This window comes from Oculina patagonica, chromosome 4 (assembly GCF_052425735.1).
Source record: "Oculina patagonica isolate OP01 chromosome 4, crgOcupat, whole genome shotgun sequence".
Lineage (NCBI taxonomy): Eukaryota > Metazoa > Cnidaria > Anthozoa > Scleractinia > Oculinidae > Oculina > Oculina patagonica.
In genome coordinates, this window is record NC_135761.1 from 58,420,977 (window position 1) to 58,445,010 (window position 24,034).

Below are 24,034 nucleotides of genomic sequence, written 5' to 3' on the forward strand. Positions count from 1 at the left end.
AGAAAAAGGCCGACAGAAATTTGCCAGTGGCTTTTGTCATTGGATTACTCAAAGGTATTAATTAAGGTTCCTCAAAGGTAAGAAAAGAAAGAACGAGTTAAAAAAGCTTGAAAAACAGACCGCGGATCAATAAAAATTCTTATCTTTTAATTTATCTTCACTTATTATCACGCGCCTCTTTTTCGCGCCAGTTTGTCTAGACTGATAAAACTTTCCTCCTGGGAATTACCTCCGTGGCTCACCGTCACGTATTATATTTTTTTCGACATTTTTAAAATCAAGCTGGTTTAAATTACTACTTTCATTAGTATTTTAAGTTTATTTCATCCATACACGCCATGACTTGCGTTCCGACCACAGCATGATACTATTTGTGAGAATTTCAAAGCATCGACTTTTTCCCGGTGAGAACTGAGAAGTGAGTTGAATCTCGCCAAGAACGCTACCGAGATTTATTCACGCTGTGAAAAATTTGCCGCCACTTTTTTTTTTCTTGCCAGGATCTTGGCGAGAATATAATTCCCGGCAAGATTCTTGCCAGGATCCGTGGCGGGAAATTCTACCCAGGCGGGATCCTGGCGGGAAGTCTGTTTTCTTGGCGGGATCCCGGTCTCGGCAAGATTCTTGGCGGGATCCCGAAGTGCCGGGAATTTTTTCCCGGTCGAGATCCCGGCGGGATATCGCCATCTTGGCGGGATCTTGACGGGATCCCGGTTCGTGGCGGGATCCCGGTGTCTTTTTTACACGGGAAGTCTTATGAAAGCAAAATTTCACTTGTCATACCTCTCTTATTAGTTTGAATTTACAATATCTTAAACTTGAGATGCTCTCTTGTATCATTTTTTCAAGATAATCACTTCTAAACACTCGATGAAATTTGTACATGAATGAATGCTTAGTAGCTAAGCTTTGAAATGTAGAGAGGAGTCTAGGCATGAAAACATACGAAAACTCGGGAGCCGGATTTCACGAGTATTAATTTTTGCGATTGCAAGAAAAATTTGAGCAAAAGTGTATTAAATTTCGCGATTTTGTCAGTGTTTATGGATCAGTTGTCAAAGGCTTAGGAACCACTAGAAATACACAAAGGTCTGGCTCAATGTAGCTACAAGGAGACTGCAAACAGAAACTTTAGTGACTGAACTAAAGAGATCTTAGCTGACTTACAAGCTGAAGAAAATGGAAATCCGAGGAAGGGTGTTAGTCAAAAACAAGACGGAAAGATATTTTTAAGGAGGAAAAGTTGTAGTTCCAAACATTTAAAATTTTTATTGTTCTGATACAAAATATAGTATTTATTTTCACGTTTTAATTTCGCGCAATGTTTTTTCGTGCGTATTAAATTTCGCAATTATTTTAAAATCGCGAAAAATCGTGAAAATTAGTAAGAATAAGGTAATTGCAAATTTGCCAATCAGAGCTGGGCTTTTTACTTATTTCAATTTTGAACTGAATTCCCTTGTAAAAATTTTACCGTGATCGCGCCGCGATTTGTTACCATCGCGATGCGATCATGCGTGACGCGATTGTAAATGAACGCGAACGCGCCGCGATTGCCGCGATAGTTGCGATCGCGCCGCGAATGTCGCGATTGCGCCGCGATTTGTTTCAATCGCGACGCGATCATGCACGACGCGATTATAAGTGAGCGTGAACGCGCCGCGATTGCCGTGATAGTCGCGATCGCGGCGATTGATTACCACCGCACCGCGATTTGGGGGGCTGGAATAAATCTCGGGAAGTGTTCCCGGCAAGAACTCACTTCTCGATTACCGGGAGAAAGTCAATATGCTTTGAAACTCTCACAAATCATGCTGTGGTCGTAACGCAAATCATGACTTGTATTAATGAAATAAACTTTAAGTACTAATCAAAGTAGAAATAAAACTAGTTTGATTTAAAATGTCGAAAAACATTTTATTACGTGACGGTGAGCCGCGAGGATGTGATTCCCACGAGAAAAGTTTTATTTAGTTTTAGTCTAGACGAACTGGCGCGACAAAGCGGCGCGTGATAATGAGTAAAGATAAATTAAAAGATAAGAATTTTTATTTCTTAACAGTCCGTTTTTTTAATCTTTTCAAACACTTTGTTTCTTTCTTTTCTTATCTTTGAGGAACCTTAATACCTCTAATTAAGCAATCCAATGACAAATTTCTGTCGGCCATTTTCTTCAAATGCAAATACAATCAGGAATTCGCTGCAATTGCGTTTTTCGCATTAAAAAATCCTCTATATGGCATTTAATTTAATTGTGGCTCCGAAGAGGCTGTCAGAATGAGCTTTTTTTAGAGCTTTATATTTACCTTTCCGTAGACCACGATCGTAGACCGCACACATCGAAGTCCTTTCCCGCCTTTTGCCGCAAGGTGTCGTGAACTGGGCGTTACGATTGGCTGAGTTAGGTCACGTGGTGTATAGTACGCGCAATCGCCACGCCATCCCAAGCAGAAAAGAAATTTTATTTCGAGAAAGTTGGTATGTTTTCTCTTCACAATCAGGACTGGAAAAATGTGTTCTTTTTTAGCTGCTTCTGTTAATAACAAGAGTTTAGAAGCGACCTAACTTGAGGGAAAGCGTCTCTGTGAAAACTGCTAGAATTTGTTTTGTTAATTCGAGCGACAGCTTGTTTAAAATTTCAACAGCGCTTCGTCATGGACTTTGTTGACTGCCTAACAGCTGAACTGTGATTTTTAAAAAACTGCAAAACTCGAACAGTGGAAAGAGAAAAACATTTCGACGGTAGGGACCATTCAATGCGAAGTTGTACCTGTTGATGCTTGGGACTTAAATGTTGTATTATTTAAAAAAGCTTCGGGGAAAAGCGCATCTTCGACGGTTCGGCCGCCGCCGCGCTTCTTCGCAGATACATGACCAAGAGATAGTTCGCTCGTTTGGTAGATCACATCATTGCATCTTCCTTCGCTTGAGCACGAGTAAAAGGTTAGTTGCCGTTATGTATGTGTTGTTCACATTTTACAGAAGAACTGTTCACTTATTTGCTTGTGAACTAAAGACTCAATCACGCTCTCCGGCTTTGCGAAATATAATTGTGCTCGGCAGCAAAACTGGCCGTCTTTTTCTGTAAGCTTCTGTAAATAAATGATGTAGTTTTGATACAGAGCCTGTGTGTTTGTTTTGTCGGTATGCAAAACCCCAAGATAATTGTTTTTAAATTTAAAGATTTAGGCGCGATCGCGGCGCGATCCAAGCCAAATCGCGGCGCGATTCCTGACCCATCGTGCCGCGATGTGAGAATCGCGGCGGCCAAAAACGCGGCGCGAATCGCGGCACGAATCGCGGCGCGTTCGCGGCGCGATCGCGGTAAAATTTTTACAAGGGTTAGCACTTACAGCCCTGTCCAAAAGCCAATAAATTGTTTAAAAGTCAAGCTCTTGTCTAAAAACTTGACGTTTATCATTGCTTATACACATTAAGCTCCACATTCTCTATTCCAACGTTGAGCGTTCATTAAATTGTTACATCCCATAATAACAGGCAGGCATCACCTAAAAAGGCCTCAAAGGATTTCACAACTAAAATAAATTATTTTATAATATTACAATGACCTTTTAGCAGCAAAGATTACTAAACTCTTGCAGCTCTGTACACAAATTACAACATGACACAGAGTTTGCATCAAAAATGAAGAAACTGTGGAAAATAAGTTTCCCAACTCACCCTGAGTGTAACTCATCTGATAAGTTTGAGTTGGAGTCTGACTGGCTGCAGTAAAAGGCAACTGATGGTATTCCATTGATGAAGAAGGTCTGTCATGACCAGAGGAGCCTTAAAAAAGAAATCCAAAATACTTAATATATAAAATTCTTGTTTGTGTCTACAAAACTGTGAAGTTCTGTAAAAAGACAATAAAAAAATTGATGTTTCATGATTCAAGGTTACTTTACTGGTGAACTCAACACTTTGTATATCATGGCCTCCTCCCAACAACGAGAGCCAACCCACTAGGCATCACGGGATGCCCGCAAATCACCTCCATTGAAAGTCACTGCTGGAATACTGCTTGACTACAGGTACAGTACACTACAAAAACAGTGTAGTACAGAATTTGTGCAATAAGGTGGACCTTTGAGGACACCTGTCAACTATTTCCAGTAATACTGTAATTGAATACAATAATTACAATGACTGTGTATTCCTACTCACTTTGAGTGTCATGGTGCCTTCTCTGATAACTGGGTCCTTCATGAGTCTGACTGACCGCAGCAAAAGGACTTTGACTGTATTCCGTTGATGAAGGCAGCCAGCCGGAGGAACCTTTATCAAAAATATTTTCACATTCAAATATAACATCACAAAAAACCGATTTGCAGAGTGCAACCAATCAACCAACCAATTTTCCATCTTGAAGAAGTGTCAAGGAAAAACAAGTTAGACTGTTCAATTTAGAAAATGGCCATCAGGGACAAAAAATTAATAAGTAGACTTCATTCACTGCAAACTATTTACTGAACAGTGAATGCGTAACACCCTTTTTATAATTAAATTATAAATTACCGTATCCATACTAAAAATAATATAAAATTACTTAAAATTGTACTATCCAGGATCCATTACAATTGAATTTTAAATTGATGACAATTAGATTTATAATAATACTGTTCAGCATTTTTATCCCTAATTTTTCTTAAATAGTTTCTAATTGAATGAACTCTTTCCGTTTTGTTCCATTGTGCACCAAATTAACAACCAATGAAAGTAAATGTTGCATTATATGTAACGGTTGGTTTTCTTACAATTAGGTCTTAGGCCTACTAAGTGAATTTAATGCAATACTGCGCACGTATGAGTATATTTTCAAATGAATCAATTGAACTCCCACAATTTCAGAAAAGTCATTTTTGTAACATCAAATTATTTTTGTAATGATAGTACTCTACTGTTTCTGAAATAAAACTACAGTTTCGTATCCAAACTTTACCTCGATGATGGTCATGATCAGCTAACTCTTCTCTAAGTCGTTTAGCAGGCTGAGTATCAGCAAGAGGCAATGGCCTTTTACCCATTTCTGTTGAAGTTGAATTGCTTTGTGATGAACCTACCGGAAGAAAATGACAATCTTACTAACTATCAACTTGTTTGCATTTTTGTTGCACATTGAAACACATTTTAGCCACCTAGTTTTTATCATTAGCCACTTCTACAGGAAAACAGCAACTAACACTCATTTTATTGTTAAATTATGGGCACTAACAACTTTACAGTACTCTTCTTGTAATGATTTATTAATATTCTTAAGGCCACACACAGTATATATTTTTTTCATTTTTTCGACGTTTTTGCTTGTTTACAAGCTAAAAACGTAGAATAGGAGTTAGTAGACAAAATTTGGAACCACACATTTGTAAACTCTCAAGGGACTTTTTTAATTTCTCAAGGGACTGTTTTAATTTCTCAAGGGATTACTTTCCGCTGTGGGTGATCACTTGCGATTTTGTGGAAAAAACGTGACTTGTCACATTTACAAACGTTATGTGACATGTCAGCTTTCTTTTCTCAACGCACGTGTGTCTGAAAGGCGATCTATAAAAAGCGTTGCACAAACAATGGATTGCGTAACTAAAACACGAATAAATAATCACTACCACTTACATCGCATTGAGAGCAATGTTGCATGAATCGGCTTTACAACATGCGATTGTATCTACGCAGTTCGAGTGGAATTTCAGTCAAAGACAGCAAAATTCTTTCGTATTTCATCTTCAAATATAATTCGAAAGCATTCACTGTATATGTGGCTTTTGTTTAATCCTGGGTCTTGATATCCGACCCTCGCAGAGCCTAGACAAAACGCAGCTTGAGTGTAACAATTTGTTTACGCAATGTTTTCTCCGACAGAAGTCGGAAATATCCGTATTTTTTTCGTGCTTTTTCATGGAGCAATCGTAACGATACGGCCTTGAACACATTGAACGGCGGTCTACCTATAACAATTCAAATATAGCGTCGCAAAAACAAAGCGTCGAACGCATATTTTGCTGTTTCATTTGCTAATTTCGCTGCCGTAATCGACTGCCTCGAAAGGTCCTTGCAGTTTTTAAGTATAGAATTGTCAGATCTCGCTGAAATTTGCACTGTTTATTTGTGTAATGTTAAGACATATGTGTATAAATACCCGGCGCGAACGAGCCATTTTTGACAAAATTATATGGCTGCATTTCCTCCGCGAAGATAGGAAATTGTTAAATTAAACTACAAAGAAACTGTAATGATAAGTTCGAAGAACAATGCACAGGATAAACCTTCGACTCATACTTCACGCAAAAATGTCGATATCTCTTTCATACTGCAGGACATGAAGTATTATGTAGAAAAATCTGACATCTAGGATCGATGCAAATGGTTTATGGCTATAAAAATGACAACATAACAGTCATGAAAAAAAAAAAAACGTGTAAATGGTAAAAAACGACTCTCTCTGTGATAACAAATAGTGGCAAATATTCTAAAATTGGTTGACGGACACAGTCACACACATGTACATTCTATTGAACAGCACTGAATTAGCTTCCTTACATACAATTGCATGCATTTAAATGGGATCTTTCTTGCTCAGACTTCCTAATCCCAACATTTGTTATTGATAGGTTTAATTGGTAATTGCACTTTGGACTTTTAAAGGGAGTAATTGTGCTCATAAATAATTTTTCAAATTACTCAGCTGATTGCACCCTGGACTGAATTTCACTTGGTCCAATTACCATATGATAATAATTATGGTAAATATTGTTACAAAAAATGAAATGTGTAGGATTTTCTAAAAAAGGTTGTTTTTTCAACATGGGATCCCTTGAGGTTTTAGTATCAAACTGTTATCAAGAAATTAAGTCCCATTGTTAATTTATAGTGACGATATATAAAAAATTGAAGTACTTTTACAGTTGTAAACATTTGACTACAGTCGAAGCTCTCTTAACTGACACTCTCGTAAGCGGCCAGCTCTAATTACGGCCGCCTTGTTTGAAACCCTGTTTTTAATTCCCATACAAACTCTGTATTTTTACATTCTCGTAAGCGGACATTCCCGTAAGCGGCCGCGGACACTTTCACAGATTGCGACTTAGACTTTTTCTTTGTTTTAAAGCTCCCGTAAGCGGACACCCCAAAGAAAATCCTACAAAAAACCTCTGTATCTTGCTTTTATCAATCAACTTCACATTGCCGTCGTCACAACGATTTTGCAGTAATTACAGTATCATATTTCAGTGCTTGTTTTGTCGTCATCCACGTCCATCCGGTTGTTAGCTGGGCAAGCTTCCTTTAAGCGGCTATTTTCCCCTACACCTCTAGTGGCCACTTACGAGAACCATTCTCGTAAGCGGCCAGCTCTCGTTACAGACACTTTTTTCGCATCCTGAGGGTGTCCGCTTACGAGAGCTTCGACTGTATTCTATTTATTCTGCTACATGCGTGACATTTCCCAATTGCAGTCTGTTTGTTTGATTAGTCTTAATAGAGGAATCAGTGAAGTGACCATGTCATTATTTACTCAATCTTGTAAGACTTAATTCACTACTGTGTTCTTGATACACTTGATTCTTGCATAAACTGAGTATCGAGTATCGAGTCAAGAACAAGGACTTCAAAGAAGCTGTCAACTTACATTTATTTTGCCCATGTGCTGCTATAATGTTCATGTACTGCAGTTTTGTGAGAATAACGAAAGTACGGTACATAATTAAATGTATAAAAGTATTATGCAAACATAAAGCTTCTTAATAATTATTACAGTGCGACACGCCTTACCGTGGCCACCCAATAAACTTTTTTACAAGTTGCTCTTGTAATATTATTATTTGTTTGACGAACACGCCTCCTTGCAAAGTTGAATACGATCAAAAAGATACTTGATACATCGTATTTATCAACAAAACGCAGTGAAAACGTAAAATATTACAAGATGACACTTTTGAAAAAGTTTGTTTGGTGGCCACGGTAAGGCACATCGCACTGTAATATAGGGAAGTTTACCAAATGTGAGCTGTTGCATCTTTTCCAAAAGAACACCACAAGGCTCCTGCCAGCTGTACTTCTCCAAATACTTTTCACAAAGATACTTTGACTCTGCAAGTCGTACTTCCCTGTCTTTCTGACGGACAGCCCTGATTCCTTTTGCCCAGTCTTTAGGATCTTCAGAATCCACTACACAATTTGAGCCAGTAGGCACTTTCTTGAGAGCTTCTCCAAGTCCTGAGTTACCACTCACAAGTACTGGCAGTCCAGCAGATAAGGCTTCCAGAGCAGTCAATCCAAAGCCTTCAGTTCTTGATGGCATAATGGCAAGATCCACCTCACAGAATAATTTGGCTAGTATTTCTCTGCTTTCATTAAAGCTGCGAACAATTAGCTGATTACGGGCAACACCATGCTTGAGTAAGTTTTCTGCTATTTCTTCTCCTTTTCCTCCCGGTGCACAAACAAACCTGAGTTGGTAGGATTTCTCTTTCAACTCAGCAATTGCTTGAGCAGCAAGGTCATAACCCTTCAGATTGAAATCTTCACTATCACCACTCCCAATTACTAGAACACAAAACGTATTTCTTTCTTGAGTGGCTTGCTTTACATCCAGAAATTCAGTGAAAATGCTTGGGGTGAGATCTAGAACATTTTGAGGATTTTTAGCAGGGCGGAGATAACGCTTGTAAGCATCTGCCAACTTGGGTCCAACTGCTACAACTTGATCAGCCCTCTCACAGAGTTGTATTTCGGTTTGCTGCAATTCCTCACCTCTGGGAATGGCATCTGAATTGCTTTTGTACATTCCAAGTTCTTCTGGGGCAGAGTGAACAACCTGAATCCACTTACAATCATGATTTCGTTGTATGAGTGGTATTTGTCGACCAAGTTGTACTCCATGTCCTAAAATGCAGTCCATAGCATGATTTTCTGGTATATTGATCAGCCAATCAACTGGATCTACACCAGTCATTTTCTCTGCTTCAATAAGCTGAACCTTGTGATGAGCAGCAATGTTCTTATCCTCTTCACTGCATTGAGGGAGAAAGACACTAACTTGTACATTAGGGTGTTTAGCCAGCTGAATTGCTAGTTCTCTGTTGATGGTTGACACATCTCCACTGGTTGATGATCTCCATTCGCTACTTAACAAAGTAACGTGCAATGTGCTCTTTTCCACTTCCATCTGGCCTTCCTGTGATGTGGAGGCTACACTAGGACAGGAGAATCCCTGAAAACAACAGAGCAGTGAATTTACTGAACTGCTGCCATAGTCTGATAGAACTATTTCCTTGCCATTATTGTTCTAAAGTAATTACTGTCAGTAATAATTAAAAATAATAAAATAAAGTTTTAGCATGGACAATTCTCACACTTTAATTTGCAAGCATTAAACTGGGATTTGATATTTCACCCTTCACAAGACTATTTGTTTAATTTTGGCTTTGCTCGTTACTACCTAAAATTGAACCTTTCTTATGCCTTGAAATTCAGTCTCAATGTTTGAAAAGACCAAAGAAAAGAGGAGTTTTTTTAAGTGAGGTGATTTACCCAGTTAAACTTAAATTCAACTTTCTCATTTGATTTTTGTACTATACAGTTGTTTGAAGAAGCTACATGGATACATGTAATGCTGTTTTGGGAGTACAAGAAACAAATGAAAGTCTCTTAAACAAAACGACTGAAGCACTCACAGAAATACACTAAAACGGTACTTTTTATGTTAACTTCATGTAGTATCAGAAATGAACCACAAACCAGCAGTCAAACATTCTTGTTAACCACATGCAAAATAGAAAAAAATGTACAATGTAGCCAGTGGAACTGGTTAGGACATGTCATACTCAGGAGAGAGGGCGATGGCATGAAAACACTACCTAGGGTGGACACTAGAAGTTAAAGGGCAATTTAAGGGAGGCCCAAGACAACATGGAAAGGAACAGCAGAGAAAAAAACAGAACAAGGCAGGGTGGTCAAGTTGGAATGTAGCAAGGCTGCAGCACAAAACACGGCAGGTTTGGGCTGATAGCATGATGGCCTTAAGCACCTTAAAGTGCCTCTAACTCCCAAAACTTTTTTTACCATGAAAAAAAATAGTTTATTCTGTACATTGTATTGCCCATAGTACTGCACTGACTGACTAAAACAGAGAAGTGTCCAGAGGGGGAGATTATTGAACGTCTATCAAGCACAATCAAATTAATGACTGTTACCGCTGCTAGTCTTGACATCACAGGAGGCCTTTAGTTGTGAACACTGACACTAAAATAACATTACATCTCAGCCACGGATTAAATGTGTTGTTCAGAAATGGGGCATTCCGCTGGTCTTTTGACACCAAAGACTTGGTAATCTACTTGTCGGCAAGCTTCGGGTTTGCTACGAAGTAATTGTTGAAAATCTTCGGAGATATCGGGTTCAAACGAATGAAAAGGACTTGTGACTTTTGAGGGGAAATTGTTTGAATGCATTTCAAAAGAACTCGACAATGACGCTTAATTATGGTCCCGTAAGTGCGTATCCTTTTGTTCTTTGAAGCGGTGTGTTCGCTAAAAAAATCTCACCTCGCAATTCCATCTCTTTCCATCTAAAAACGTTTCGCGCAAGATTAGGAAAGGTTATATTGATTTATTATTGAGATGTGTTCTACAAGCTTGAAAATGAGCGTTTAAACGTAATTTTACGTTCAGTATTTCCAGAGAAACGATTTATTCGGTAAATTACAAATTAACGCAACTTACCGCCGCCGGCGGTCGCCCCACGGCGACATGCTATCCGTCACGTCTGACTGAGTTTCGCTTTCTTTTGCAAACTGGAAGTCGGAGTAGAAATCGGAAAAACCCAAATTTATTGAAGTTATTTGTCTATCATCGCCCGTTCACAAACTTTTTTTCGCCGTATTAGTTTAAAAATAAAGAAACGTTACAGTCAGATACAAACGAAAAAGAAATGAGTTTGTTTCGATTCGATTGACTGCACTTGTCATAACAACAGACAATTACAAATTCTTGTTATCAGTCATTATGCAAATAATAACAAACATTCTTTCGCGTGGCTCACTCGCTTATTTTCAATAATAAACAAACCATTGGTCCACAAAATCACAATCCAACACTGTCAATTGAATTTCTTTTCTTTTCGCTTGCGATTGTTTATTTTCACTTCGATGAACGGAATATAAATATGCCGACATTCAACAGGTTTATTTATAATCGAGCGATCGCAATCGCTTTTCGCTTGCGAATGTTTATTTTCACTTCGATGAACGGAATATAAAAGATTATCATTATGCCGACATTCAACAGGTTTATTTATAATCGAGCGATCGCAATCACTTTTCGCTTGCGAATGTTTATTTTCACTTTGATGAACTGAATATAAATATGCCGATATTCAACAGGTTAATTTATAAGCGAGTGGTCTCAATCGCTTTTCGCTTGCGAATGTTTATTTTCACTTTGATGAACTGAATATAAATATGCCGACATTCTTCACAGTTTTACATCTGTGTTACAAATAGGGTTTGAAAAATCAATCAAGTGAAAATCTTTAAGACAAAACAAGAACATCGCATTTATCATCAAAGTGTTTGCGCTCGTGAACGTTCGGAAAGGCATCGGTCCGTGAATTATGAATTATCAATGAGAAAGAACAATAGCACGAATATATGAATAATAATCGACCCACAAAATGTGGGTACACAAATACCGTAAAGTTCCGTGTATAAGCCGCACCTTTTTCCTCTAAATTCAAGTCAAAAATCGGGGGTGCGGCTTATCTACGGAAACATCTCTGGTTGGAGTTCTCAAAGGCCTAATTAATATTCATAAAAAAACTTCTCAAGACGTCATTGAATAAACATATAACAACCTGAAAACTTTGTTGTTCACTGCCTTTTGGTTCCTTTGCAAAGCTGTTTGCAGTGAAGCCTTCCGGTCACTTCAAAGCATGTCTTTCCGCCACGTGCGAGAAAGCACCAAGAAAAACGCAAGTACTCACAAGGCAAATGGCCGACCGCTTCGCTTTTTTATTGATCTTCACAGCAAATGCATCTGCTGGATTAACAAACTCTTATTCTGCATGAAGTTTTTATCCTGTTGCGGGTAGCAGTTTCTGAGAATCTTGAAATAAAAACGTGGTTTCTTCCGAAGATACCGCCATGTTTGTTTTTAATGCCCAGACTCCTCTCTACATTTCAAAGCTTGGTTACTAAGCATTCATCATTCGCGTACGATTCGAACAAATTAAAAGTGTTTCAGGAGTGTTTAGAAGTGATAATCTCGAAAAAATGATATCAAGAGAGCATCCAAGTTTAAGATATTGTGAACTCAAACTAAAAAGGAGGTATGACAAGTGAAATTTAGCTTTCGTAAGACTTAATTTATATTAAACATTGCAACAACCACCGTGTCAGTGTTTCCAGGTGTTTCGAAACCGTGCTTGTTTGCCCTTGTTTGTTTACCACTAGAACTCCACTTGAACTTCAAACTTTATGGTCAAGATATTTTTTTTTCCAAAATTTGAGCTTCCAAATCGGGGGTGCGGCTTATCTACGGGTGCGGCTTATACACGGAACTTTACGGTAATCCGTGGCTGTGTTGTAATGAAATATAATAAAATATTACAAATGTTGAACTTGTCTCAAATTCAGTTCAATTCTCGCAGTTTATTAATTACCGGTAAAACACTGTATTTTTCCAACCTAAACAAGCACATGTATGTACATTGGTTGACATACTGCTATGCATAAATTATGCACAATAAACAACATTCAATAACAAAAACTTACCAAATCTTGTTAGAATTCTTTGGCATCTTGAATCCAGACATGAATACTGAAGCTGACTCACTCACTGGACCTCACTCAACAGGTGTATGTCAGGACTACATTAAAAATGTTCTTGTAAGGATCAACCAGAGACAGAACAGATATGAAAAACAAAGATAACAACACAATTCCAGGGATCCATATTCGTTTTTACTCCAAGTCGTCAGCCGGGCAAGTATGCAAGATGACATACTTGCCCTGGCAAAATTTTACTTGCCTGTTCAAAAGTGAAGAATGGCGACCAACAAGTAAATGAAAAGTTGACTTTTTTGTTATTATCACATGTATGTAACACTGTGTATGCATGAAATCTACAAGACAACGAATCTGTTATAATAAAGTTTGATTCACAAGTATTTGTTAATGAGACTCTTTACTTGTCTACCTTGGCTGCCGGCTTACAAATTTCACAAAACATCACGCCCCCAAGCGGCTTGTGATGTTGGCGGAAGCATATGATGCGGGCACAAATGAAAGCCAGGGCCTCTTCGACTGCCACCACGGAAGAAAAGAACGCTTATTGCTCTTCTTATTCATATTTGGTTTGTTTTTCTGAAGTGTTAACATTGCTTTTTTTTTCTTTGCTGGCGGTGCCATACCAAGATAACGGCAAATTTTGATCAAAACATAAGCAGATGCGATCGCCTCGTGTTTTCGCGGATGCAGCTGCAGTACAAAATATCAGCGGTTGACAGCTTGAAAATTGAGCCTGCAATGATTTCATTGATGGAAAATACTGCATCAGCCAAGATGGCGGCCAAAATTATGATTTTATCGCGAGAGAAAGTTGCAAATTATTTTCTGTTTTCGAAAAGTTATGAATAGATGACAAGTGGTCAAAACGCAAGTAACTCATAAGAAAACTTAATAATTTTTTTTTTCATTAAGTCAAACTTAAGTCGTCCAGTGGACGAGTTTATGTAATCTTTTGGTCGTCCATACGATTTTTTAGTCGTCTCGGACGACCGGACGACTGGGTATATGGATCCCTGCAATTCCCATCCCTTCCATAACTTCAGAAGTTAATTGTTTTTTGAAATAACATGACTTGTACATGTACATGTATGTTAATGATAAATTATCATTGGTTTTTCTAAAACAAAAAAAAGACAATGCTAAATTAAAAATCCTTTTGCTTGGTTAACATCAGCCAACATGTCATTACGAAATTCAGTAAAGAAGCTTACCAGGGGTATTAAACGCTACAGTAATAATTATTGTTCCTTCTAAAAATATTTAAAACATATGGTTCTTCAGTATATGGTGCAAGCATGTCTGATTACAAGTCATACAATGCACTTTTAATGAAGAGATGTTCACCAAACTTCCAAACTACTGAAACAGTGAAATCCCGATTTCTCAAGCCCTCGATTTTTGGAACCTCCTAATAACTTCAACCAAAAGTTGTTTCCCTTCCCTCAATCAAAAAGTGTACATGTAATTTTACCCCTGAATTTTTAAACTAGGCACTTTTGAACCAATTTTAGTTTTCCTTGGAGGTTCAAAAAATCAGGATTCTACTGTATTCCAAAGTTGTTGGAATAATGAGACATAAGACTGTCCTTAAAAATTTGCACCAATTCCTCTGTGCATGTACTGTGTTATTCAAAATGAATGTAAAAAGCATCCTCAGTTAGACTCTGGTCAGAAACTACTTCATGTAACTACTTAAAATAAACATATTTGTGAGTCAGATATTAAATATAGATGAAATATGTAGACAATATGTAGACAATACAATACAACCTTTTTAGACCAGGGATGTAGCTAAGATATGAAATTGCTGGAAATTTATTTGCTACAGGCAGGTATTATGCACTAATCATTGGCTTTCCCAGGGGTTGACCCCAGGGACACCCCCAGGAAACCCCTGGGAACACAAAGGGAATAGTGCAGTTTTGACACAAATTTACAAGTCTCTAGCGAAGAGAAAAACAGAAGAACAGAAATAGATAAAGAAACATTCACTGCTTTTGGTTTAGGACTGGAAGCACATTTGTTTGCGCTGTAAGAGGCGAAACATGGTTGCCAAGATTGTCCATGGAGATTGAAAGCAAAACAATCCAGACATCGAACAAATTATACAGTCGCTTCTGTCAGCAGTACCACAACAGTATAACTATAAACGACAGTGAATCAGTCACAGTCCGCTAAACTGAGTGCCAAGAGAGCGAACAAAAAAGACAAAATTGTCTGTTTTCATTGAAAATAAAGGAATTTTTTCTTCGCCAGTCCCCGGGGTAGGGAAAATTGGTGTGTGAAATGTGCCCCATACCCAGGGATTTAGTAGGTTTTTGTTTGGGCCATAAAACAAATCCCCGGGGTCGACCTCCAGGAAAGCCAATGATAAGTGCATTAGTTAAAGGAGCGGGCTTTGAAACACACCCAATTTCCCCATTTCCAGCCTTGATAGGAGGTAAAATTCTATCAACAGATGGGTCTTTCACCCAGCCCCATGTTAAGAGATGTGAGTACCTTAACGTGAACTTTTACAGTCGATCCTTTTTAAGACAGACGCCAAAGGGCCAGGAAAGGGTGCCGTATTATGATGGTTTCCATATTTAATACAGAGGTAGAGTTATCATTTTGATATCTTTCGGAACACAGGTAGACCACCCTATGTGTTCGTAGTTAATTATTGTTGTTGACATGAGACGAACAAAAGAAATTTTGAAATCGATAAGGGCTACTGAAATAAAGCTTTAGAAATAAAATATCTAAACTACATTTCGCTCTAAATATCTCAATAAAGTTTAATGAAATGTTTATCGACTCATGTGTCGTATTTTTTCGCCTGCGCGGGCCGTTTTAAGCGCTTTTTTAACTGATTTAGCCGGCCGAAGGCCGGTAAGAGAAGAAAGAGGAGACAAGGCTTGCAAGTCGGCGGCCGACAGAAGCGACCTCCTCCACTTCAAACCGGAATTAACACCAAACTAATGAAAAACTCACCTATCTGACGACGGCTGTCGATCGGTGAGTTGTTGCTCTATCTCTTCGCCGAATTTTAGCTTCATCCCTCCAACATTTTCAGAGAAAATCCATGCTGAAATCATGCAAACGGCTTTCTGACTATGATCGGTGCTCGACATAGCGACCAAGGAAATTCCAAACAGGCCGGCCGTTTCAAATTAACCAATCAGCGCTTACAGCAGGGGCAAAAACCCAACCCTGCCCCGCACAGGAGTTTTGACACTTCCGCTGCTGTAAGCGCTGATTGGTTAATTTGAAACGGCCGGCCTGTTTGGAATGCGTTTGGAATTTCCCTGGTCGCTATGTCGAGCACCGATCATAGTCAAAAAGCCGTTTGCATGATTTCAGCATGGATTTTCTCGGAAAATGTTGGAGGGATGAAGCTAAAATTCGGCGAAGAGATAGAGCAACAACTCACCGATCGACAGCCGTCGTCAGATAGGTGAGTTTTTCATTAGTTTGGTGTTAATTCCGGTTTGAAGTGGAGGAGGTCGCTTCTGTCGGCCGCCGACTTGCAAGCCTTGTCTCCTCTTTCTTCTCTTACCGGCCTTCGGCCGGCTAAATCAGTTAAAAAAGCGCTTAAAACGGCCCGCGCAGGCGAAAAAATACGACACATGAGTCGATAAACATTTCATTAAACTTTATTGAGATATTTAGAGCGAAATGTAGTTTAGATATTTTATTTCTAAAGCTTTATTTCAGTAGCCCTTATCGATTTCAAAATTTCTTTTGTTCGTCTCATGTCAACAACAATAATTAACTACGAACACATAGGGTGGTCTGCCTGTGTTCGGAACAAGTGAGAGACTAGTGATAGGCACTTTTGTTATATTTTCAGCTGGGTATTCTAGAATCTAGCTAAATTAAACCCTATTTATCAAGGTTTCATTAGATCGTATTTAAACAGTAACGTGAAAAGTACAAAGCTCAACTGCGCGCTGATCTTGGAAAAAAGCGAAGAGAATTAATGAACGCTCACCTGATGATCAATCGACTGCTCCATTAATCGAGTTGAGCCCTGTTGAAGTCACAGTCACAGCTAAAGAAACGCTAATATTGATCAAAAGGCCACATGACCAGAAGTATGGTAAAACGATGAAATCACCCCATGATTGCAGGATATTGAATAAAACCAAGTAAAATCAAGTAAAGCGTCTTTCACACGAAATCAACGACGTCTCGAAGCTCACTTCCTTGAAATATCGCTTTCCAAATATGGAACGAAACATTTTCATTGGTCAAGTCTGTGTCACATGACTGATATGTTCGAAATACTGCAGATGCACATTTCCAAGGCTGGACCATGGACTTTAGAACTGAAGGACTGTGGATTTGCCACGGAATTTGAAACCACCAGGGTAACAATGTTGTTTAAATCTTGCACAGCGTAACATGTAAAATAAATTCGCGAACGGTAACATCAGGGCCTTGTCATTTTTCCGATGACCAAGCAGCAACAAGACTGACAGTAGTAGTGTTTATTTGACTACCGAGCCGTCGAGCCACCTAAATTAGTATAGCTAGAAAAGTTGCCCTGTATTCTGTAGTTTTGCCGAAATTCCAACTAGCGACTCACAGCATTTTTTAAACAATCTCTCTGCTGCGTTCAGAATTTCGTTATATTCTTGACGACCGATGCGTATATTCTCACGACCTTTTGTTTCATTTTATAGCACCACCTTTTTGTACAGTTAAACACAGTATAGTGAAACACAATTTGAATTGTCACTCAAACTCTGTAATTAAAAGCTCCCGTAAGCGACCGCAGCCACTTTTGACCACTCGAATATCCTGTTTCCAGCATTCGTATTGCTCGAGAGTTAATAAAACTTAAAGTATGTACACTATACTTTCTCAGATTTACCTAGACTTTCTCAAAGTCCTTCGACGCGCGGTTTAGGTATGTCTCACTCGCGGTCGTCGCTTCGCGACTTGCTGTGCGTCGCTTCGCGACGCTTTTGGCTCGCTTCGCTCGCCAATAGAGGGCGACTTGGTGCAAGTCTAGGATTTACCGTACTGTAACGTGCTGTATCATTGCCTATAATGTTCGTTAATAAAGATATGAAATTAAATGTACAAGATGGTTTACCGCTGCAGAGAGAGCGTTACTCTGAGACTGAAATAGAAAGCTTCATGTCAAAAGATCTGGCAAGCCAACCAGTCTCTAAAGTTTCAGCGTGTAGTCGCTTACAAGAGCGCGATGTGGTAAACGACCAACTCTAGTAGTATTAAACGATTATCTCTCGAATTCCCGGGGTGGTCGATTACCACAGCTTTGTCGACGGTATACGGAAAGTTGTCGCCACTTTTTGCCATTTTCTTTTCATTAATACGTATTAATTTATCATTCCCTCTTTCTTTGTGCATGTTGCAAAATTAACTGTGAAAGGTAAAAGGTTCTAAAAGTGACATGGTGTCGAAAAAATGCAAAACTGCAAAAAAGCATTATCGCGAAATGCCTGCTTCAAAATCGTGGTTTTCATTTGAGTCTTTATGAAAGATACAAAGTTACGACTAAGAGTAATATCGTAAAAGCGCTTTTAAGCCCCCCCCTGTCTTTTAACCTCACCCCCGCCCCCTCTGGAACTTCAATTTTATAAATAAGACCCCCTTCTCTATGAACCTCCCCCACTCCCAAGATGGTAGTTCGTGACAATCATTTGAACACGAAAACAGAAGGAGAAGAAGAAGAACAAGAAGAACAAGAAGAAAATAGACATACTGCAAAAAGCAAAAACAAGGTAATTTTAGGCTTTTAGAGAGACTCTCTCTTGTACCACATTTAGTTTTTGTGTGAAAATGTTACTAAACAGCACAAAAACATAAGAAATTTCATTTCTTTTATTACTACCCCACCTGATAACTAAAATAAGTCCCCCCTACAAAAAATCCATATAGCCGGCCGCCCCCACCACCACCAACACCACTCAAAAGCTCTCAAAGCGAAATTAGTCCCTTGGGGCTTAATAGAGCTTTTGCAGTATGTCTATTTTGTCTCTCCAGGGAAACAAAAGAGTGGCAGAGAGTTCACAGTTTGCATTTGTTACAGTATGTCTATTTTGTCTCTCCAGACGCAAATAATTCTCGAGTCAACTCCACCTCATTAGCTCGTTCAAAATTTCCTAATATTATTGTATAAAAACCTGTTTTTCCCCCATTTTCCAGTTTACAGTACATGAAAAATATGTTCTCACTTCGGTCCTCCTGTTACGATCTACGCGGCAATAACATTTTGTCCCGAGCTTTGGCCTTAGTTCTTTTTCATACTTCTCAGCTAAACAATAGAATGCGTTACCTGACTGTATTAGAACATATGACAGAGTTTAAAAGGAACATTGAGGGAATTACTTTTGTTTAGTTACATTTACTTTTTTTTCACATTTTGCATTTTACATTTACACTTTTTATATTATTATTATTATTATTATTATTATTATTATTTATTTTTTCTCGAAGATATTAGCTACAATATAAATATTATATTAAAAGCTACTCTAAAATTCGAGTGGAAATAAAGTCTATGTATGTATGTATGCATGTATGCATGTATGCATGTATGCATGTATGCATGTATGCATGTATGTATGTATGTATGTATGTATGTATGTATGTATGTATGTATGTATGTATGTATGTATGTATGTATGTATGTATGTATGTATGTATGTATGTATGTATGTATGTATGTATGTATGTATGTATGTATGTATGTATGTATGTATGTATGTATGTATGTATGTATGTATGTATGTATGTATGTATGTATGTATGTATGTATGTATGTATGTATGTATGTATGTATGTATGTATGTATGTATGTATGTATGTATGTATGTATGTATGTATGTATGTATGTATGTATGCTGCCCGCTCACTACACGCGTTATCCCGCAAAGCTACCGTTCGCCATACGCGGTATTGCGCACGCGGCACGCCACATATTTTATCCCGCAGAACCGTTTTTTCCGCGCGCGGAAAATCTTTCCCTCTGGTCAACCCGAAGTCGTAGTTTAGGGTTATTGGGATGTCGCCGATCGAGAACGCCCCATTATCGCTAAGGAAATTCAAGCCCTGCGTCTCACGTTGGAAATATCATTCATCGTGTTGCAAAACCTACAGTGGACGTGTTTGTAGACAACAAAGCTCTGGTGTCTAGTTGGGAGAACCAGGTCTCAAGGTCCTCGGAGGTATCTGACATTATGAAGTCAATTTTTCAGTTTTCTTTCAGCAGAAATCACTCCCTCTCAGTTTGCAATATGTTCCTTCAAGAAGTAACCCGCGGATTTCCCTTCGCGCATTCTTTCCGATCTTGACGCTCAGGCGTGGAAATCGATGGAGTCAACCTTTGGACCTCACACCATAGACCTAATGGCCCTTCCTTCCAACGTCAAGTTGGACCGCTCTGGTCATCCTTTAAGATTTTTCTCCCTTTTTCCCATGTGTGCAAGCCCAAGGAACAAGTGTGCTCTCTCAGGCGTTATCTCCAAACGAAAATGCCTATGTGTTTCCACCGTTTTCACTTATTGGTCCACTCCTACGGTTCCTAGCGTCGCAACCTTGCCCCTTCACCATGGTCGTCCCAGATGTCTGCCCAAGAAAGTACTGGTGGCTGCTCCTCTGGCGCGCGTCAAGCTGTCGCTTTATTCAAATTGGCTCGAAAGGGGGATAATTTCATTTTTTTTGTTTCCCGCCAAAACAAGCCTTGCAGCATGGAAACACAGAAACTTCATTGGGACCTTTGGGTATTTCGCTTCGCTTTTGCTGAATAATTGGTGCTATTTTAAAATATGAACTTAAAGGATCCTTTTTTGCATTTTCTTGCTTGTTCTAGGTACACAATTGTTTTTGTACGTTAAATGAAATTATTTTTTTAATTTCTTGTTACCGTGTCTGATCGACTCCCATTAAAATGTACGTTTGTTCTGTTTATGCTGTTTGTGTTTGTTTAATTTGGAAGGATAAAGGTGGGAAAACGAAAGTTCATCTCCCCCAATGTAAGCACTTTGGAGTTTCCGGAAAAGCTCGCTGCCCGTGTCAATCTAGACTCGCAGCTGGAACAGTTGATAATTTGATTGGAAAATTGCGCTCTATCTTTATAGAGGTAGGAAGGGATGATTGTTGGAATGATATTCTCGGCATGGAAAACCCACCAGCTCAAAACAGTACCTCGTTTTGATGAGAGAGGAACAAGCCAAGTCCCGAGTTTGTCCAAAACAAGCTGTCCCTATTTTCTTTGAGAAGCTAAGCTGTGTTTGGCTGAGGAGTTCAGTTTTTTGAAACACATTCCCTGTACAACGTTATCACTATGCTAGGGATTTAGCTTTTTTTCTGCCTTGATCTCTATTCAGGGGATCGTGGCTCAGACCTGGGCAGGATTTTTACGAAGGAAATTGCTTCTCTTCCAGACGGGGATGGGTTTTTGTTTCGCCCTACGTTTGGTAAAACCTTAAGGTCGCGGGGGACACCTTAGGCTCATAATTATGCATTTATTTAAAGCGTATGCACGACGTACAACGACTGACATCGACAACTTTACGAGATATTTATGACTGGACAAAAATATGGGCGCGTGCGCGTGATTTGTACAAAATCCCTGTTTCTTTAATTTGATATTTAACCAATTTAAAACAACAGTTAGCGATATACGTCCATATAGATTGTAGGAAGTCTTTGAGCTTATTTTCAAAAATTTGAATATATCTGCAACTCAGAGCAATCACAAAAATATTCGGCATAAACAATCGTGTCCTTTTTAAAAACGCATTGTTCTCACCATAAAAGCGTGGAATATAATTACCATAATTACATTTCTCCTTGGCAAAATGATCGTATTTAGGTCGGGACACCTTCGGAAATCTCAAAGTTTGGAATTTTCCGACAATTTTGTGGCAGAGAATACAGCACGGATACAGAACTTCATGACTTGCCACTGCAGATAGATAAACTATGAATACTGTAGTGTGTCATAACAGAAGCGGAATTTTAAAAGAGCGCTTTTAGAAATAGGTAGAAGACATTAAATTCAAATTTGGGCACTTAAACCGCCATAACTTGCAGGCAAACTTTAAATTAAAAAATCCGCTTCTGTTATGACACTCTAGAGGTATTGACTGATTAGTTTTTGACAAGATCACAGTGTGCTGTCTCCTACTCGTTCCGCAAACTCTGCCACAAAATCATGTTTTTCTCAATTTGGCACTAACGAGGCTATAACATCGCCGTTAAATGCAATCTACCAAATAAAAGATGACGTTAACAATCTTTCATCATTTCTTTATGTCTCTGTAAAATTTGAGCTTAATCGCACCCATACCAGCTGAGAAATAAGCGTTTTAAAAGATGCAGGTCAAGCAAAATTTTCCTTCATGAATTTATTCATGCTGTCGGTATCCCCCGCGACCTTAAGGGGAGGCGGAAAGTCCAACATCTTCATGGTTAAAAAGTGCCCAGACCCTAAGACCTGTCCCGTGGCTAATTTAACGTTGTATTAAACAGCAAAAATGCAATTTCTGAAGACCCCTTCGACCCTATTTTTACACCTGCGCTCTGCTGGAATTTATAATGGAGAAACAATGCATACTTTTAGGAGCGGATGCTCGATTACTCTGTCCTTGCTGGGCGTACCCTCTGAGGATGTAGCCAGGCATGTTCTATCGTAACAGCCGAGTATTATTCTCAAACGGGAAAGGTGATGAATTCGGATGCGCTGGCAACTTCTTTGGCAATGAGCACAGGCCCAACTACAGAAGGGGAAACTCCGCCTGCTTGCATGGTTTCTCGGAAATGGGGAACCAATAGTTTGCCTTTCCCTAGGGCTGGGGCGTGGAAAGGGGGTTTTCTGAGTTATGGGGAGAATCCCTTCTGTGAGCCCCTTCTTTCTGTGGTTTCTGGGCTTTGAAAACTATTCTCATTCATGATTATGCCGCGAAATTCCAGAATGCGTACGTTACATAACCCCGTTTGTCAAATGTTGGTTACACAATAAAGTGATAAATTACCATGTGCAATGTCTCCTTATTTAAAGATCCGGATGTTTAGATTCGGGGCATTTCGAAAGAAATTCGCTACCCGGTAAGTCAGGTGAAATTTTCTTCCCTCCCACCTCCCCTTCGGCGACGTATATACAGCTAGCGCCAGTTTCGCATCCAGCCGCTCATTGCCCTTGGCCACAATATTTTCCCATAACTTAACCACGCCAGACAATGAGCGGAACACTTAATGAGCGAGAATCAACTATTTTTCTCGCCCTCCCCTCGAGGCTGGCGTCCAGTTCTCTCGCGATTCTTTTCTCGCGTTCAACGATGGAAAATAAAAAATCCGAGAAAATAAGAAGGCTGTGAACAGTCAATAAGCCAAATTTTATGAAAACCCGGACGCCCAACATTTTTGCCCTATATCTAGAGCCTTGGGCCACTGCATTTTTAGGCCGGAGCCCTGGAGCCCTTAACCCTGTTTACCTACCCAACTTATAAACCGGACTTTTTCTTTCATATGGATTAAAGTTTCTTTCCAAACTGTATCTTTTTCTTAAAAATCTATCATTATCGAAACAATTTTTCATCTTCACAAGTGAAGGGTAGCCTTCTGTCGGCCCACTAGTGGACGAGAAACGCTAAAAAGAGTCAAGGAAGATAAAGAGTGGCAAAAGCCGCCAGATACACAAGGTAAAAAAAATAATAAGATTAAAAATTTTTGTGCGTAGTTACAAAACATGCAGTTTAATCAGTATAAATTTTACCATGGGTCCTACATTCCTTCTTACTGCTAGGCCGTTGTTTGTACACGCTATTTGGCCACACTATATACAAATATGCACAGAGTTCCGCCTTTAACTGTCTACACATTAAGAAAGTAATGCAGAAACGTCCGTATTTTATCTGGCAATATAGCGCCGATAAAAATCTTAAAATTCAACAATCAGGATGCAAAGCATTTCCCTGTTTCAACCTGAGATTGTCTTAACAAAAACCAAAATCAAATCGTATGAAAATAAATCGCTTTTTGTTTCTCTTTCAACAAACTGGCTAAAGAAACACATTAATGGCTGCAGTCCGAAGGCTCTTACCATTTTTGAGTTCTGGCCGGGCAGACACAAGGATCGAGATAATATAATTACTATCAGTCAAAATTTCACAAATACAAGTCAAACAAGTTGATGGCCGTCGACAAGCTCTTCCGAAATTGTCAATTTTCTAATTCACAGCTATGCACTGATTGAAGGATATGCGTATTCAGTTCAAATTCGAAACGTTCTACATG

The 24,034-nt window shown here is 39.0% G+C and overlaps 3 protein-coding genes across 7 annotated transcripts in view; all 3 read right to left on the minus strand.

Annotated features, from left to right (window-relative positions):
* The window catches only part of LOC144650900 (uncharacterized), a 111,132-nt gene extending 100,892 nt beyond the window's left edge, over positions 1 to 10,240 (minus strand). Inside the window, exons 1-5 of the mRNA XM_078510689.1 lie at positions 10,191 to 10,240; positions 7,993 to 9,208; positions 4,943 to 5,059; positions 4,168 to 4,278; positions 3,682 to 3,789 (exon numbers count right to left, since the gene is read on the minus strand). Of these exons, the coding sequence (XP_078366815.1) occupies positions 3,682 to 3,789; positions 4,168 to 4,278; positions 4,943 to 5,059; positions 7,993 to 9,208; positions 10,191 to 10,208 (1,570 nt within the window). The 5' untranslated portion in view covers positions 10,209 to 10,240. The remainder of the gene's footprint in view (positions 1 to 3,681; positions 3,790 to 4,167; positions 4,279 to 4,942; positions 5,060 to 7,992; positions 9,209 to 10,190) is intronic.
* The window catches only part of LOC144650891 (uncharacterized), a 157,447-nt gene that overhangs the window by 129,707 nt on the left and 3,706 nt on the right, over positions 1 to 24,034 (minus strand). The gene's annotated exons all lie outside the window — the stretch shown is intronic.
* The window catches only part of LOC144650902 (uncharacterized), a 43,044-nt gene that overhangs the window by 8,184 nt on the left and 10,826 nt on the right, over positions 1 to 24,034 (minus strand). The gene's annotated exons all lie outside the window — the stretch shown is intronic.